Below are 17,539 nucleotides of genomic sequence, written 5' to 3'. Positions count from 1 at the left end.
AAAATCTAGGTCATCATTCACTGAAAACAGCTCTCAACTCCTATTCAGTTCCATTCAATTAACATTTGCATATTCAAACTCGCCAAATCACTTTTTGCCTCTGATAAACGAAAAGAGTTTTGATTTTCCAAGTTTGAATATGCAAATGCATATAAAATTTAAGAGCTTTGGCAAAAAGGCAATATTCTTTGTGAATTACTTAAACTTTGGTTTGTTCCTCACACAGAGCTACTGTATGGCTTTAGAAGACTCTGACTGTACCACACATATAACCTACTTTTATTTATTTATGGAACCGCAATCCACATGGAAAAGAGCAGCATGAACATAACGCTAAACATCTCCTTTTGTGTTTCATGGAACAAAGAAAGTCACACATGATTGTAATGATATTAGGGCAACATTTGACATTAGTAAATGACAGAATTTCTATTTCTGTGTGATTTAACCCTTAAATAACCCTGAACAGATTGCACAGACTATCCGGTAACTGGTTTACAAAAACATAAAATACTTAACTATGCATGTAGTTATATTTGTGACACTGAAGACTGACTAAAAATTCAGCTTTACCATTACAGGAATAAATAACATTTTAAAATATATTTAAATACAAAAAAGTTATTTTAAACTGTATTTTAAAATTTCATATCTTGATCAAATAACGGCAGCCTTGGCGAGCATAAAAGACTTCTTTCAAAGACATTAGAGAATAATATTATTGTTTATGTTTTATTTATTTTTTTTTGTTAATGAAGGATTTTGAATCCTAAAATCACAGGTAATAAACAACTGTAGACCTTTAATGGAGCTGGAGGTGCAGCTCTAATGGAGATCAGGTATTATAGCAGGAATGAGTCAAGCACATATCTGCCTCCATCTGTCCCTTTGTCTCACACCCTAGTCTGTCTCTCCCTTTGTTTTTCTCTGTTATCTCTCATTACATCTTTCTGCCTGTCCTCTCTTGCAGGGCTTCTCACGGTCTACTTTCCCATCAACCTTCCACCTTTCACCTATTCACCTCATCCCTGAATCATCTTATTGGTATTAGTCAGTATTATGTTTTTTAGCCGTGTTTGCTAAGGAAAGCATCACTTTTACTACTGCTCATATTTCTAACAAACATTTACACCATTTATTACATTTCAACACATAACCCATCCTGCTTGTGCTATGGACATATTTGATACCTTAAATCATGTGCTTTTCTGGGGAGAGTTCTATTGTGATGTTTCATCATAATTTTAGCCTGTCATAGAAACTCTTTTGACTCAAACTAGTAAGCTATAAGCCAGCAACCACCAAGAATACCCTAGTAACAAAAGCACTAGGTAGATCTGGCTGCCAGCTCATGGTATGCTCTTCTGTTATCTTGCTTATTTCGCCGTGTTTGGGCATATACAGGTTAAACGGCAAAGGTCTAAAGATAGAGCCCTGGGTCACATGCCATGTGGTTTTGTGGAGAGAGGCGTGTTGTGATGTTTCAAAGCAAGCTCTCTTATGATTTTAGCCCATCATAGAAACATTTTTACTTGAACTAATAAGCAATTAGCCAGCAACCACCAAAAAAAACACTAGCAACAACACAGTGCTCGGTTGATCTGGTTGTCTACCCATGGTATGCTCTTCTGTCATGTTGAATTATTTAGCCTTGTTTGGGCATATATACATTAAATAGCAAAGGTCCAATGATCGATCCCTGAGGGACACCACATGCTATGTGGTTTTCTGGACAAAAGTGTGTTGTGATGTTTTAAGTAATCTCACTTATGATTTTAGCCTATCATAGAAAAACTTTTGACTTGAAGTACCAACCTTCTACTGACATCCTGACAACCATATCAGTGCATCTCTAATGATGACTATGTACTTTTTTTGTCTTTACTCTTTCCTTTTGTTTGTCTCCTGTTATTTCTGTATCCCTCCGGTAATTGCTTATTTCCTTATCCATATCCATTGTCTAAATTCCGATCATCACTTATGTGAGAGGAAATGTCTGAAGAAAGCTCCTCCTGTGCCTGTTCTAGTGAAAACCTTAGTGCCACATCAAGCAAATGATTCACAGAAGTGTCATCAGAAAAGCCCTCTATCACCTTGAGCTTCCTTCCGGGCTCACAACTCTTACGTCTGCAGATAAGACACAAATGTCTCAAGACAGGGGGTACTTTAGTGCAAATGTTTAGACATCTCACTATTCAATAGAAAAAAAAAAAGTCACAGTGGAATTCCAAAATGACATACAGAATTCATGACGCAAAACACTGGTTGGTTATTTCCTGTAAGATCTTTAAAAACAAATCTTGTTCCACTATTTTGTGCTTGGCTGATCATAACTCTAAAGGCTCCTAGTGTTTGTTTGCAGCATCAGTGCAAATTTTCAAGAGATCAATAAAGGATGTATGAAATGCATCTGTGGATCTCCTTTTTTCTTTCCTTTTAACATTGATAAAAGTTGATAAATTTAAGCATTTTTTTAAAGAGGAACTGACCTGGCATCGACTGAAGATGTCTGCAGGGGTGAGGTGGACATGGAAATGTCTGAGAACATGCACAGCCTGATCACGTGCCTTTTCTGAGCAGTCCAGAGTCAGGCAGCGGCCCTCTCCGACCTGTGAGCGTAACTATTCACACAGAGACACAGAAATTCACACAAAAAGTCACTGCACAGGATTTTTGTTAAGCAGACTGGAGCTCAGTACTAAAACCTATTCACCTGCCTACAGAGGTAAAATACCTATGTAGGCACTAGGATGAAAGACAGCTCACACAGTTTGCATGTCTCTCAACAACTCAAAAACACACTTACTGTTTGGTAGGGCTGACCTGCGGTGAGGATGACACGACCTTCAGCACGAGCCAGCTGGAAGACAGAATATAACTTGACAGCAAATACATTACTTAATTAACAATATATTAAAAATTCCATTACTATTTTTTCAAGATAACAGTAGGGTGATTTAGTTATGGTTTGACATGACTACAAAAACTGAGATTAATATATAAGAGGACACTAATAAAGTCTTTAAACTTCAACAACCTCTGTTTTGTCTTTATTTAACTGGAGGAGACTCTGTGGGGCTGTAGTCACTTAACGATAGCACTGCGTAGATCTGGGAGCCTAACTTGTACACATGTCTGTTATTTTGCATTATTTGAATTTGAGTGGGCATATACAGGTTAAACAGCAAAGGTCCAAAGATCAAGCCCAGAGGGACACCACATACAATGGAAGTCCACTCAGATTTTTAGTTACTTATTCTTTCTAAATATGACCGGAGACAGCTGAGGACCATCTTATATAGACCTATCCAGTTTAAAATTTAAATGTAACTAAAACAGTTTTGTCAAATTCCAGAAACAGCAGGTGACTAATTGTCTCACCTCTGCTGCTACTTTATGGTCATCCGAGTCTTCCAGCATTTTGACGTCCACCCCCAGACAGCGCAAAAAACGTCCCAGATCCTGCAGCATGTTATCACAGACCACTCGCAGCTCTGGTGGTGTGATGGTGGGCCCTTCATACTTTGAATTCACCTTTATACAGTCATCCAAAGAGTGGGGCTCATTCACTTTCTGCCGAGCCTGAAGATTGAAACACACTCCAAAATCATTGGTGAAGATGAAATTCCTTCACCTTTCTATAACCTAAACTGATCTAAAGATTGTGATCCACTATAATGCACAAAGAGACTGGAGAAAATTGTGGGCAGGACATACAGGAATTATGGGGCTCGTCACAAAACTCAAATTTTTTCCATGGGAAGAAAATGATTAATTATACATAAAATATGCAGTGGCTTTAAATGACAGATTATAAAATAAATGGAGAAAACATTATACATAATCTAATTATGCACAAAGTGACCAATGATATAAAAAACTCACAAAAATTAACAGTTTTGAATGTTTGCCACATTTTTAGCTGGACCCCTTAATTTTTTTCATCATAAAAACTCTACAAGTTCTCATCAGCTACTTTTATATTGAATTTTATGACAGTAACTATGGCACCAGAGCAATTTTCAGGACTACATGCTCATAAAAGCACTGTCAGAGACTAGTGGACCAGTAAACTGACCTCTCTTCTTTTAGACTGCTTGTTCTTCTCTTTAGGTTTCTTTTCCTCACGGCTCTTGGCCTGTTGGACCGAGGGAATGGAACGTAGGTCCTCTGGCAAACCAAATGCCTTCGAGTCCCGGGAGAGGACGAGGTAGACATCTAGCAGGCAGTACGCATCAGTGGCTGACAATAGTCACAAAAAAAGAATGAGACAAGGTTAAAAAATGCCATGCCACCACTCATGAATTGTCTGCTACCTGCATAGCGGAGTTGGCTGGTCCGGAGTGGTCGGCGTTCCCAGTTGGAGAGTTGCTCGGTTTTGTTCAGTGGTTTTCCTAATACCTGCTGTACTAGCAAACTCAGGCCCTTCTCTGCTGGTCCCTCACTCACTTCCACTGACCGACATCGTTTGTTGCCTGACCAGCATCGTTGAAGCTGGGGGGACAGAGGTCAATTGTATAAACAATCAACATAGGTTCTATAGTCAGAATATGGTTAGGAATATCCAAGCAGCAACGGTTAGCTAGGGGGTCGTAGCAGCACCTTCTGATGGACATGAAGCAGGTCCAGAACTCCTTCCATTTTCATCGGCTCTTCCCTGAGCTCAGGCCACATGCTGACCAGACTCCGCAAGTCTCCAGACATCCCATAACCTAGACACACATACTGTTAGCAATGTTTTCCAGAGTTGAAGGGAGCATTACCACATCTTTCCTGGTAGCAAACCCATAGTTTACTAACACAAGAAATATGAAGAATATCAAAAGGTATGTGGCTTAATCTGCCTTAAGGTTTCCTACCCAGTTTGAGGATGTTCTTGTCTGACAGCAGAGCCCTGATGAAGTTCACAGTGGAGCTGTGGTGGCTAATGGCATGCGCACAAAGGTCCAACAGAAACACCCGATCCTGTACTGCCAGCTGGATCAGAGCCACATGCTGAGAGGACACTGTGCCAAAACCGGCTCTCCATTCCATGTCCATTCCCACCACACCACCAGGCTGATGAAGAATGAGGAGAGACAGTCACAGAAAGCATATAATGCAAGGATCTTCCTTGTTCTTTTGGAAATAATTAAAGTTGATGTGACAATACAAACTACATCAGGTTAACAGAGGTCATTAACATATAGAAGTTTTAAAGGTACAGTAGCAAAGGGTTACCTTTAAAACAGTTTCTCTGCACTGCTCAACTTCATCTAATGTCTCTACAAAGTAGACGTTTTCTCTGGGCAGAGGCAGCTGGTAGTATTTTTGCTGATCAGACTGAAGAGGTGTCCAAGATTCGGGTGGGCCGCTCACAGCATGAATTTCTCTATGACAGTATGACAGGAATATACTTGTGAGGTTGATGGTTGTGTGTGTACTTTGGCTTGTAAGCAAAAAGTATCTTCGCAAACAGTGTCAAAAACACACTTGTGTCAAAGTTTGTGTGAGGGTTACAGTAAATATTATTATTACTGGAACTGAAATCATTTATGAGAGGTCTTTACAAATATAGTTTTTTTTTTTTTTTTATTTTCTCTGTGTTTGTGTGTGGAAATCATTTATGGGAGGTATTTACAGATGTTTTTTTTTTAGGTTCTGAATTTTGTCCCAGACTCCTAGGGGAAGCCTGTTTCTGGGTAAGTTGTAATGTGCAGCCCACTGGGCAGCGGTCTTGAGGCTGCAGTGTTTAACCAACAGCTGCACCAATTGAACCTGGAGCTCTGTATTGCCTTCAATCATGGCCTGAGATCCCAACACACACACTTATATAAAACTCAGTTGAAGTGTTGAAGTGCTAAATCAAAACAGAATTAGAATTACCTGAACATGGTCTCTCCAGTTCTCTTCAGACATGCTTTTCTGTCAAACAAATACAAAGAAGCAGACACATCACTGCAGTGGTAAAATGTAATGTGATGCATTTCCGAAAGCACAAAATATTTAGTGATAAATAAAGGGTGAGACTATATTTTATTTATTGTTTTAAATTTATTTTAAAATTTGCTTGGTTAATAAGCAACTAAAACAATAATTAAGTTTTGCCTCCTCGAAGTGGCTTATAGCATGTTCATCATGTCATTTCAGAGACAGAAGACGTTACATTTAATCACGTGACTCTCCTTTTTTGTCCTATCTATTAATTTACAGATATTATCAGGATAAAAGATCTGTCATGTCATAATAAAGAAACTAAATTACTTAAATTTTATTTATTCATTTATTTACATGCTTATAATCTTTTATTATTGTTTCTTTTGAAAATATAATATTTTAACAAAACCCTTTACTAATTTTTTATAAATTATTAGTAAATATTCAAAATTTATATCTAATAATTAAGTTAATTATTTATATTAACAATGTTAAATTAAGCATTATATCTAAATCATTACATTAACACTATTACTAATTATTATTCATGATATTTATATTATTGACATTTGACATTGACAGCATGTGGTGCAACAAACAAATACGTCTTGCCTTGAAATATATAAATATAAGCACTTATGAACACAATGAGCAAGATATGTACACACATTTACACATGGTTCAATATTACTCAATATTCTTTCTTGACGAAATATTTAAAATCACAGAAGTGAAACCTACATGAATACAAAGACTAGATTTCTAAGAACTTGACAGCATTACCAATTTTTAAATAATGTGATAAAAAAGGGCAGTGAAAAAGGGGAACGGTCTCACCTCGCCAAATGTTTTGTACATGAGAAACCTCAGTGAATACAGCTTCCTCTTATAGACAGAATTAGAGCACAGACCTGTAGCAAACACACACCACGGGACCAGTGTGAACACCATGAACACACACATTCATAAACATACACAATTGAGACGATGACGCTGGAGTGAAACGCTCACACACCGGGATCAATGCAGAATTTCTCCATGAGTCTGAACACATGTTTAATGAGCAGCTTGGGCTGGATCTGGTCCCTCTGATGTTTTGAGAGAACCATGTTTGGGTACCGACTGCAAGCACACAACACGCTTGTAGTATTATTCATATTATTATTACATCATTAATAGTTATTTATATTATTATATATGTTTCGATATTCATTGAATTTCCAGGTTCAAATGATTTTTGCATAAATAAAATCAAGTATTGTGACATTATTAACTATTAACACATTTGGAACATTTTCTCTACAAACTCTCAATACTATAAAAAGATTTTAACACTGTATTTTCAACCTTTCAATAATATTCAATATGTAGAGCAAACACATCTCTATATATACACATTTGCTTTAATTCTCACCTGAGCAGTGTCTGGATGTTAAAGTTGGGCTCGCACCAGGAGTCCAGCAGTTTGACCAGACGCTGCTGCAGGTCGGGATGGTCACGAACATACAGCTCCACCAGCGACAGCTTGTCCAGGAGAATAAGAGGAACACACATCTAACGGCACAAAATGAGCGGAAATGAGACATCCAGATTAAAACAGCAAAGATCCAGGTATTCATCAGGGAGGTTAAACTGACCTTCTCCATGTCCAGATCTTTCTGGAGTTCCACTTTGACACCGAAAATCAGCGCCTGCCATAAAACACAATATTTCATATCATCACAGCTGTTTTTGCTGCACAGTGTCTTGCTTTATATTATATTTCTAATGTCGAATATAAGCATTTTCAATTATTAGCAACTGAATAGTTGATTAATGATATATCATATTCATAATAAAATAATAATTCAATTCATAATTTAAAAATAAATATTACATATTAATAAAACAATTATTAAACAGTTTGCAGTTGACTTTTGATGCCTAATTTTATTGGGAGTATGCAAAATTCTCAATTGTAGATACATTTTTTATTGTTTATGTAATTGTCATAAAATAATGTTACAATGCGAAATTAATAGTAGTAATTTAATTGTATATTTTATTTATTTATGAGGAACATTAATTAAATTTTATTTAATTTCATTTTTTGTTTTTGGGGGTGCAATGGGACCTGGATATAATTTTGATTCCCACATTTAATGATAAATTTTTTTTTGTTTGTTTATTTAATTAATAAATAAATAACATTTAATAAATAAAATTATATTTCAATGTAAAATTAATAGTAGTAAATAATTTTTATTTATTTTATTTTTTCAATTATGAACAACTTATGTATATATTTGTTTGTTTGATTGATTTTGGGGGCAATGTGACCTGGACATAATTTTGATATATATATATATATATACATACACACACACACACACACACACACACACACACACACACATCCCATAACTGACCTGGCTGTACTTTTCTACCACTAGCAACCATTTTCTTTTTCCTATATCATTGTATTGGAACATATTGTAAAAGTTCACCTCTTTGAAGCAGCAGCAGTCATGCAGGAAGTCCACATGTTCCAGCAGCACTGGTCTTTTCAGTGAGCTCAGCTGATAAATCTCCAGCAGGGGGTCCATGTACCTGGGATGAGAGTCTGTGAGGAGCCCCAGGGCTTTCTGTTGCAAACGCAGTCTCCCTTCTTCCCTCAAGCCATTCAGACTGGCCTGGGGATTATTGGTCCTCCAGCGCATAAACTCTGTGAGAATGAACTGGTTCAAGATGGTGGACTTCCCCTTCTGGACAGTAAGGCAGCCCTCCAGGACGTCCAGCAGACCAGCCAAGGGCTCCTGCATCTTTGAGAGACTGCTCGCTAAAACTTGCCGTAGCTAAAAAAAAAAATAATAATAATAATATGCACTGATTAAAGAAATTATTTTGAAAACACATGATACCAAAATTCAGAATCAAATATCATATATCTGAAAATAATGAAAATACATTATCGTTTCTTGTTCAAAGAAAGTGAGAAATGGATGTGGATCCATGAATGGAAATGAAACTTTTGAATACAAGCGCTATCAACAGCATTTGTGATACGGTGGCTATTACCACAGACAATGTAAACTTGTCTCTCAAAAAAAAAAAGTAAAAAAAAATAATTATAAACTGAGGGACAAGTTGAAATTATTTTCTGTGTGGTTATTCTTTTTTATTTCACTGCGGATACAACTTTGATAATTTCATTTCAATTCTAAATTATCCTCATAAGAGCTGAAGAAGCATCTGAAAACGGGGGGTGCACATATTAAATGTAGGGGTCTTTAAAAAAAAGTATCAATTATCTCCTAAAATTGGGCGGAGGAACACAGGAATTTTGAGAAAGTGGTTGGCTAGGCCCTTCATGCGCGTCCTTTCTGTCATGAGACGCTCACACACTCAGCTGGAGTATAACTACATCTGTTTCTTACCTCCTCCTGCTCTTTCCTGCTCCACAGGCCGCAGAGGTGCTCCTGCAGGGCAGGCAGGTCAACACCTGGGGCAGCACACATGACAGCAGGGTTACACACAGTCCTGCTCCTCACCTCACACTCAGCTCTCAACAACATGTCTGTTTTCACTCCACCTCACAAATTCTCACACTAATTGTATTGCATTTTGCCATTTTTTATTAAACAGTTAAAACAAAGAGTGAGAGAAATCGTTGCAGGCCGGACTCAAACTTGTTTTTCCCATATCAGCACTGCAGCTCAAAATGCCATTGCTCATGATTTTACTCTCAATTCTTTTCCAATTCAAACATTTTTTTTTTTTTTTTTAAATCAAGATATATTCTGATTTAGAACTAAACGGCTCAACCGATCAAGTGCATTTGGAGAGGGCTGCCTGTTTGAAGGCATACATTATTTCAACAAACTCCACAAAATGAACCGCTTCAATGAAATCATTCCACTTTAAACACTGGCTCAACCAATGGCGTGAGTTTGGGGCGGGACTAATGGCAGAAGAGGAAAAGTTTGAAAACGGACATCATTTCTGCAGATCCTTCTGGTGTAAAAATTAAACAAATGAAAATGTGTTCACACTTGCAACTCATTTTACTTCTGCAATGTGACATCGAAATATTTAACAAGTAAAACCTGATTGGATCATAAAATGTGGTCTCTGTATGGCATATCTAGTTTCCATTTGTTTAAAAACGAGCATTATTTCCTCAACATGTTTAGTGAAGTAAAAAAAAAAAGAGAAAAAAAAAAACCCGGTTCACTTGACTTTAAATTCCGAATAAACTGCATTCGCAATTGCAACGCATTTTCTTTCTGCACTGTGACATATTTCACAAATAAAACCGGATTGGACCATAAAGATTGTCTCTATATTACAGGTAGCTGGAGGGGAGGGGACAAAAAGACAGCTGAAAAGAATGTCATTACATTTTGATGCAAGACTGAGAAAAACATTGTAACAGCAGACGTTGCAGGCTGGACTCAAACTGTTTTTCCCATATAAGTGCCACAGCTCAATGTGTCAAGACTGTAACGGTCTGATGATTTAAAAAAAAATTATGTCATTCCTTTTCCAACACAAACTGGTTTCTTTATTCAACAATTTAAAATTAAAATCTTGTATATATTATATTACATATATTTTATATGAATATATACATGTATGTAAGGGTGGGACTACCTTTTTGACTGGCTAGTGGCAGATGAAGGAATGTTTAAAAATGTGCATAATTTCCACAGGTTAAACAGTTCACTTGACATGAAAGTCCAAATGCATTTGCTATTCTAAACTCTCTTTCCACAATATGACATCATTTCAACAAATTCAAACATTACTCAAATCTGACTGGACCATAAAAAGTGGTCTCTATATGGCAGGTAGTTGTAGAGAACTAGTTGAAAATTCAGTTTTGACAGCTGAAAAAGAAAGGCATAACATTTTGGTAAAGATTGCAAATACAATTTATTTTTTTCAGAAAATGAACCTATGAATCATAATAAATTCAGTTTTCGTGTTCACTTTAAACACTGTTTTAATGCACTTTTCCCGCCATGCTAAGACTTTACCAACTTTTCCTTTTAAATCCGGGATACAGGCTTAACTATTTCGCATCCTTTGTAATGCACTCCTTGACTCTTTTTTCCCAGTCAGCTATTGTTACATGTGGATACTTCACACCGCATTTGAATTGAGCAAAAAGGGCCAGAAAATTAACATTTAATATGCGTAACAGGGAGAGAGAGGAGGAGTCTATTGTGGTGTGTGAGGTGTTGGGGCTTTGTATTTTGGGCAGTGATTCCAGGCCACGAAACTGTGAGAAGATGAGCCATTTTTTAAGGAGGAAGACGGGGGCGCGACAGGACAGGCCGGTGACAATGGGGTAACGGAGGGGAGGTATACGCTCCTTTGAGGAGCCCTGAAAGCAGCAGCCTCTCTCATGCTGTGTGGCCAACACCTTTCTTCTCCTAGCCTCTCCTTCTTCCCAGAGCCGGTTTTCCTGCCCCCCACCCTCCCTCCACTTCTTCGTTTTTGTCTCGGATTTCCCCCGGAAAGGGCAACACGGTGGTCACGGTGTAAAAAATCCAGCCTTCCTGACCGACAGCCTGGGAAAGTGGTGCAAAGGGCTTTTCTCCGTCCACTCTCAGCACAACCCCACCCCCCTCGTCCCATCAGGCTGCATGGAGATCATTGGATTTGTCCACAACGCTTCCTGCACGAGCTTACCAGCCTGTCTTAAAACAGAATTTAGGATAGTCTTTTCCCATCAGTGAACTTTCCGTGATTGGTGTGGCGGCATATCGCACGCATATTAGCGTGATGACACACAAACACATTAAATTCTCTGGTCTTTGTATCAACTCCACCCTAACCTCATTCTTCTCCAGGCATCAACATACACACACGCATGGGAGGAAAGTGGGGTGGAAGGACATTAAGGAATGTAGACTATGCAGCTAGTCAATGGGAAGTTTAAAAAGTGAGAATGTTGTTGAAGGAGACAGGTATGTACTTACAGAAGTCCATATCATCGATTGCTTCCACTTGTGGAGCTAAAGACCAGAGAAACAAGCTGAAACTACACTACAACTCTTTAATCAAGTAGATTATTACATTTTTTTAATGTGCTAAACTCCCTGCAATGATGATGATGATGTTTTTTTGACCAAAAATGCAATAAATAAATAAACAATACAATTTTAAATGCAAAAAGTGGAATTAAGAATCAAAAAATTATAATGTATAGTAAATGTACACATATTTTATGATACTTACCATTTTTCTATTCTTTGAAAAGTAAGTTCAAAAGAACAGCATTTATTTAAAATACAAATATAAAAAATGTCTTTACTGTCTCTTTTGATAAATGTTATTGCATCCTTACAGAATAACAACTTCTTCAAAAAAACTTGATGACCCAACCCTCTGAATGTTAGTGTAAATGGATATATATTTTGATAAATTAAAATAAATAAATACTTGAAGAATGGCCACTAACCAGTACATGGTACCAATATATCTGTATCCCATTCACTCAAATACTTATGGTGAGATGCTCTTATAAGGATTGCTAGGAATGAGTCAGTAATAATCACGCCAGCATTAGCACACAATGTTTACTAAAAGAGCATCCAAGAGTCGAATGATGTTTGAAACGTACCTTTTGATTGTCCTTCCAGGCTCATTGTTGTACACCTGGTGGCGCTGTCTGAACTCAACACATCCACACCCTGCAAAAAAAAAACTGAAGCATTGTTATGATTGTAAAATGCATGGAAAATCTGATTCCCAACACAGATCTGCCTAACAGGCTACAACATGCTTAGGAGACTCGAACACATCTAATATTGCATAATTCTTCTGCCCGGTGGATTTTAATAACATTTATCACCGGTTTGTAACCAAAAAACAGAAAAGAAAAAAACTTCCCATGACTTCAGAAAGCCTAGTTCTGTCTCTCAGGCTGTGAAGTTACAGCAGGACTTGCTAGATGTCCTCAAACAAATAGGTGTAATATGAAAAAAAAATTTCCCCCATGTAGCAATCCCCAAAAGTGTGCAGTTTGGCAGCTGCTCTTAATGTTGCTCGACATGTGAGTCGTTTCAGTGAGTTCTCACACATTCTCAGGCAGTTTTTCCCAAGTCAGCAACAGTTTACTCACAAAAAAAGTGTTATATGTCATTCCCCATTATATTCGCAATGCTTCAGGATAAGATTTACCTTCAGATTATGAGCGGAAACATATAACAAGGGTTTTTTTCCCTAGTTTGTTCGACTTAACAGTTGAAGTGACTCGTGTTGAACAACCTGTGAACAAGTGCCTCAGGTGTCAGTCCCCACATGTACACGTCTGAGTCTCTCACACACACAAACACGTCTCCCTCCCTGTGGGAACAGCAGCCCGAGAAAGGGCAGTCTGCCAGCTGGCTAGGAGACATGCTTTTGAGGCTGAGGATGTTTTGTTTTTTTGGTCTGGAGTCTGGACTGTTTCTCTCAGCAGTCTCAGGGGACGCTCCTGGCACTGAGCTCCAGTGCTCTGGCTCCTGACGCTCACTCACAGCTCCTCTGGTCTTCACTGACATCTAGTGGACACCGACGACTCACACAATATCAAATCCTGCTCTTTACTCTACAAGGCTGATAATAAGCCAAGCTATTAATCTTTGATTAAAGGAATACTATGGAAGTAAAATAAATAAATAATCATGTGTGTGTGTGTGTGTGTGTGTGTGTGTGTGTGTATATATACAATATAGGTATGTGTGTGTGTGTCTGTGTGTGTAATGAACCTTTCACTATTCAAAGACTGCTTAGGAGGGTACTTGTTCTCTAGTCTAGTACACACACAATAAAAAAAAAAGTGTGTGCAAATATTTTTTTGTGGAAACAGTGATACATTATTTGATGAAAACAATGTTCAATTAACAGCATTTATTTGAAATAGAACATTTTTGCAACATTATAAAATGTCTTTACTGTCACTTTTGATCAATATAATGTATCCTTGCTATATAAATATATAATATATATATATATATATTACTATATATATATATATATATATATATATATATATATATATATATATATATATATATAAACACACATACACACACATTACATTTTTATCCAAAGTGACTTACAAATGAGGACAATGGAAGCAATCAAAATCAACAAACGAGCAATGATATATAAGTGCTATAACAAGTCTCAGTTAGCTTAAACGCAGTACACGTAGCAAGGGCTTTTAAATAATAGAATAAATAAAAAGAAAACAGATAGAATAGAAAAAGAATAGAGCAAGCTAGCGTTAGAGGTATTTTGCTTTTGTTAATTGTATAATAAATTAAAAGAAAACAGATAGAATACAAAAAGATTAGAAAGCTAGTTAGATTTTTTTTTTTCTTAAGAATAGAATTAGAATAGTGAGTGCTAAATTTAGAGGGTCAAATAAAGATGGAAGAGATGTGTTTTAAGCCGATTCTTGAAGATGGCTAAGGACTCAGCTGCTCGGATTGAGTTGGGCAGGTCATTCCACCAGGAGGGAACATTTAATTTAAAAGTCTGTGAAAGTGACTTTGTGCTTCTTTGGGATGGCACAATCAAGCAATGTTCACTTGCAGAATGCAAGCTTCTAGAGGGCACATAAGTCTGAAGTAATGAATTTAGGTAAAGGGGTGGCGAGCCATTGGTAGTTTTGTAGGCAAACATCAATGCTTTGAATTTTATGCGAGTAGCTATTGGTAGCCAGTGGAAATTGATAAACAGAGGTGTGACGTGTATTCTTTTCGGCTCATTAAAAATTAATCTTGCTGCCGCGTTCTGGATTAATTGTAAAGGTTTGATAGAACTGGCTGGAAGACCTGCCAAGAGAGCATTGCAATAGTCTAGCCTGGACAGAACAAGAGCTTGAACAAGAAGTTGTGGAGCATGTTCCGAAAGAAAGGGCCTGATCTTCTTAATGTTGAATAAAGCAAATCTGCAGGACCGGACAGTTTTAGCAATGTGGACTGAGAAAGTCAGCTGATCATCAATCATAACTCCAAGGTTTCTGGCTGTTTTTGAAGGATTTATGGTTGATGTGGCTAACTTGATGGTGAAACTGTGATGAAACGATGAGTTACTGGAACCACAAGCAGTTCTGTCTTGGCAAGGTCGAGTTGAAGGTGATGGTCCTTCATCCAGCAAGAAATGTCTGTTAGACAAGCTGAGATGCGAGCAGCTACCGTCGGATCATCAGGATGGAATGAGAGGTAGAGCTGAGTGTCATCAGCATAGCAGTGATATAAAAAGCCATGTTTCTGAATGACAGAACCTAATAATGCCATGTAAACAGAGAAGAGAAGTGGTCCAAGAACTGAGCCCTGAGGCACCCCAGTAGTTAGATGTTGTGAATTGGACACCTCACCTCTCCAAGATACTTTGAAGAACCTTTCTGATAGGTAAGACTCAAACCACTGGAGTGCAGTTCCTGAGATGTCCTTTGTCAGTAGGGCTGACAGGAGGATCTGGTGGTTAACCGTGTCAAAAGCAGAGGACAGATCAAACAAGATAAGTATGTATATATACAGTACAGGTCAAAAGTTTGGAAACATTACTATTTTTAATGTTTTTGAAAGAAGTTTCTTCTGCTCATCAAGCCTGCATTTATTTGATCAAAAATACAGAAAAAAAAATGTAATATTGTGAAATATTATACAATTTAAAATAATTGTTTTTTAAATTTATTATACTTTTAAATTATCATTTATTTCTGTGATGCAAAGCTGGATTTTTAGGATCATTATCACATGATCCTTTAGAAATCATTCTTATATGATGATTCATTATCAAAGTTGGAAACAGTTCTGCTGCTTAATATTTTTTCAGAACATGTGATACTTTTTTAGGATACTTTGATGTTAAAAAAAAAAAAAAAAAAAAAAAAAAAAGCTATGTTTTTAAAATATAAATATTTTGTAATAACAATATACACTACTGGTCAGTAATTTGGGGTCAGTAATTTTTTTTCTTTCTTTTTTTAAAATAAAATCAATACTTTTATTCAGCAAGGATGTGTTAAATTGATAAAAAGTGATAGTAAAAAAATATATTATTAGAATATATATTATTAGAATTTTTTATTTTTATTTTGAATAAAATGCAGTTCTTTTTAACCTTTTATTCATCAAATACATTAGACAGCAGAACTGTTTCCAACACTCATAATAAATCAGAATATTAGAATGATTTCTAAATGATCATGTGATAGACTGGATGTTACATGTGACACTGAAGGCTGGAGTAATGATGCTGAAAATTCAGCTTTGCAACACAGGAATAAATTATTTTTATAAAGTATATTCAAATAGAAAACTATTATTTTAAGTTGTAATAATATTTCACAATATTACTGTTTTTTCTGTATTTTTGATCAAATAAATGCAGGCTTGATGAGCAGAAGAGACTTGTATTTTACTGACCCAAACTGGTTTCCACAAAGATATTAAGCAGCACAAAATGTTTTACCAATGATAATGATCAGAAATGTTTCTTGAACAGTAAATCAGCATATTAGAATGATTTCTGGAGGATCATGTGACACTCAAGACTGGAGTAATGATGCTGAAAATTAAACTTTACCTCACAGCATTAAATTAGATTTGACAATATATTACAATAGAAAACAGTTATTTTAAATTGCAATCATTTTTCACAATATTACTGTTCTAACAGCATTTTTGATCAAATAAATGCAGCCTCGGTGAGCAAAAATATAAAAAAAAAAAAAAACATTTAAAAATATCTGAATTACAATTTTCACCTATGAAAATGTCAAAATATAAAAACAAAAAAATGACAACACAAAATGTAAAATAATTATATTCAATTTAGGTAATATAACATTAAACTTAAATGACTTTGGGTAAGAATAAAATTACTAATCAAATCAGAAGTACTCTTTCACTTTCACATAAACTTCAAACAAAAAGACGTCATTTCAATACTTTGAAAGGAGAACAGTCAATGCACTCTAAAAAAGAAAAAAGAAAAAAGAAAAAAGAAAAAAGAAAAAAGAAAAAAGAAAAAAGAAAAAAGAGAGAGAGAGACATTTGCTCGGGTTTGTCGATCACGCAGCATCACAAAATGTGAACTTCAGCACTGAGGTGGCGGCTAATGTCAGCGTGCTAGCATGAAAACATGAACGTACATAAACAAATGACAACTACTGGAGGTAAAAACAAGACATTATATTTACATGTTCTGACTGAGTCACTGTCAGGTGTGAACATTCAACTTACTTAAATACTGTTAAAGTCAACCACCGAGGAACCTGTCTGCTGGATTATCCTTCCACAGATATATCCGGGCGGAACCATTAGATTCGGGAATGTTTATTTTAGACCTCTGACGACGTGACACGCGAATATTCTCGCGAGTTCTGTCACCATAATTATGCGAGCTAAAATTAAATATGAAAATTCACAACACTAAGATTCTAGCGTGATTAAATGACAAATCAGTAGCAGCAATCAGAAAGAGTTTTAAAGAAATCTACGTAACAATAAGATTTACATTTTTAGAAAAAGTACATTTTAAATTTACTTAAACTTTAGTTGATTTTCTGACCTTTATTTACTTATTAAGCCTTAAAATGACTTAAAAATTATTACAACATAAAAAAAAAGTTTTA

The 17,539-nt window shown here is 36.3% G+C and overlaps 1 protein-coding gene across 1 annotated transcript in view; it reads right to left on the bottom strand.

Annotated features, from left to right (window-relative positions):
• Nucleotides 1-17,257, bottom strand: part of LOC109097722 (exonuclease mut-7 homolog) — a 42,388-nt gene extending 25,131 nt beyond the window's left edge. Inside the window, exons 1-18 of the mRNA XM_042764769.1 lie at nucleotides 17,148-17,257; nucleotides 12,527-12,596; nucleotides 9,333-9,397; nucleotides 8,403-8,750; nucleotides 7,554-7,607; nucleotides 7,331-7,470; nucleotides 6,932-7,038; nucleotides 6,754-6,827; nucleotides 5,866-5,904; nucleotides 5,621-5,787; nucleotides 5,221-5,371; nucleotides 4,860-5,058; nucleotides 4,603-4,712; nucleotides 4,317-4,494; nucleotides 4,079-4,242; nucleotides 3,382-3,582; nucleotides 2,807-2,860; nucleotides 2,490-2,621 (exon numbers count right to left, since the gene is read on the bottom strand). Of these exons, the coding sequence (XP_042620703.1) occupies nucleotides 2,490-2,621; nucleotides 2,807-2,860; nucleotides 3,382-3,582; nucleotides 4,079-4,242; nucleotides 4,317-4,494; nucleotides 4,603-4,712; nucleotides 4,860-5,058; nucleotides 5,221-5,371; nucleotides 5,621-5,787; nucleotides 5,866-5,904; nucleotides 6,754-6,827; nucleotides 6,932-7,038; nucleotides 7,331-7,470; nucleotides 7,554-7,607; nucleotides 8,403-8,750; nucleotides 9,333-9,397; nucleotides 12,527-12,551 (2,208 nt within the window). The 5' untranslated portion in view covers nucleotides 12,552-12,596; nucleotides 17,148-17,257. The remainder of the gene's footprint in view (nucleotides 1-2,489; nucleotides 2,622-2,806; nucleotides 2,861-3,381; nucleotides 3,583-4,078; nucleotides 4,243-4,316; nucleotides 4,495-4,602; nucleotides 4,713-4,859; nucleotides 5,059-5,220; nucleotides 5,372-5,620; nucleotides 5,788-5,865; nucleotides 5,905-6,753; nucleotides 6,828-6,931; nucleotides 7,039-7,330; nucleotides 7,471-7,553; nucleotides 7,608-8,402; nucleotides 8,751-9,332; nucleotides 9,398-12,526; nucleotides 12,597-17,147) is intronic.
• Nucleotides 17,258-17,539: the final 282 nt, after the last annotated feature.

The sequence above is a fragment of the Cyprinus carpio genome, chromosome A10 (genome assembly GCF_018340385.1).
Source record: "Cyprinus carpio isolate SPL01 chromosome A10, ASM1834038v1, whole genome shotgun sequence".
Classification (NCBI taxonomy): Eukaryota; Metazoa; Chordata; class Actinopteri; order Cypriniformes; family Cyprinidae; genus Cyprinus; species Cyprinus carpio.
Note: the sequence above shows the minus strand (reverse complement) of the source record. Positions and strands in the feature narration are given on the sequence as shown.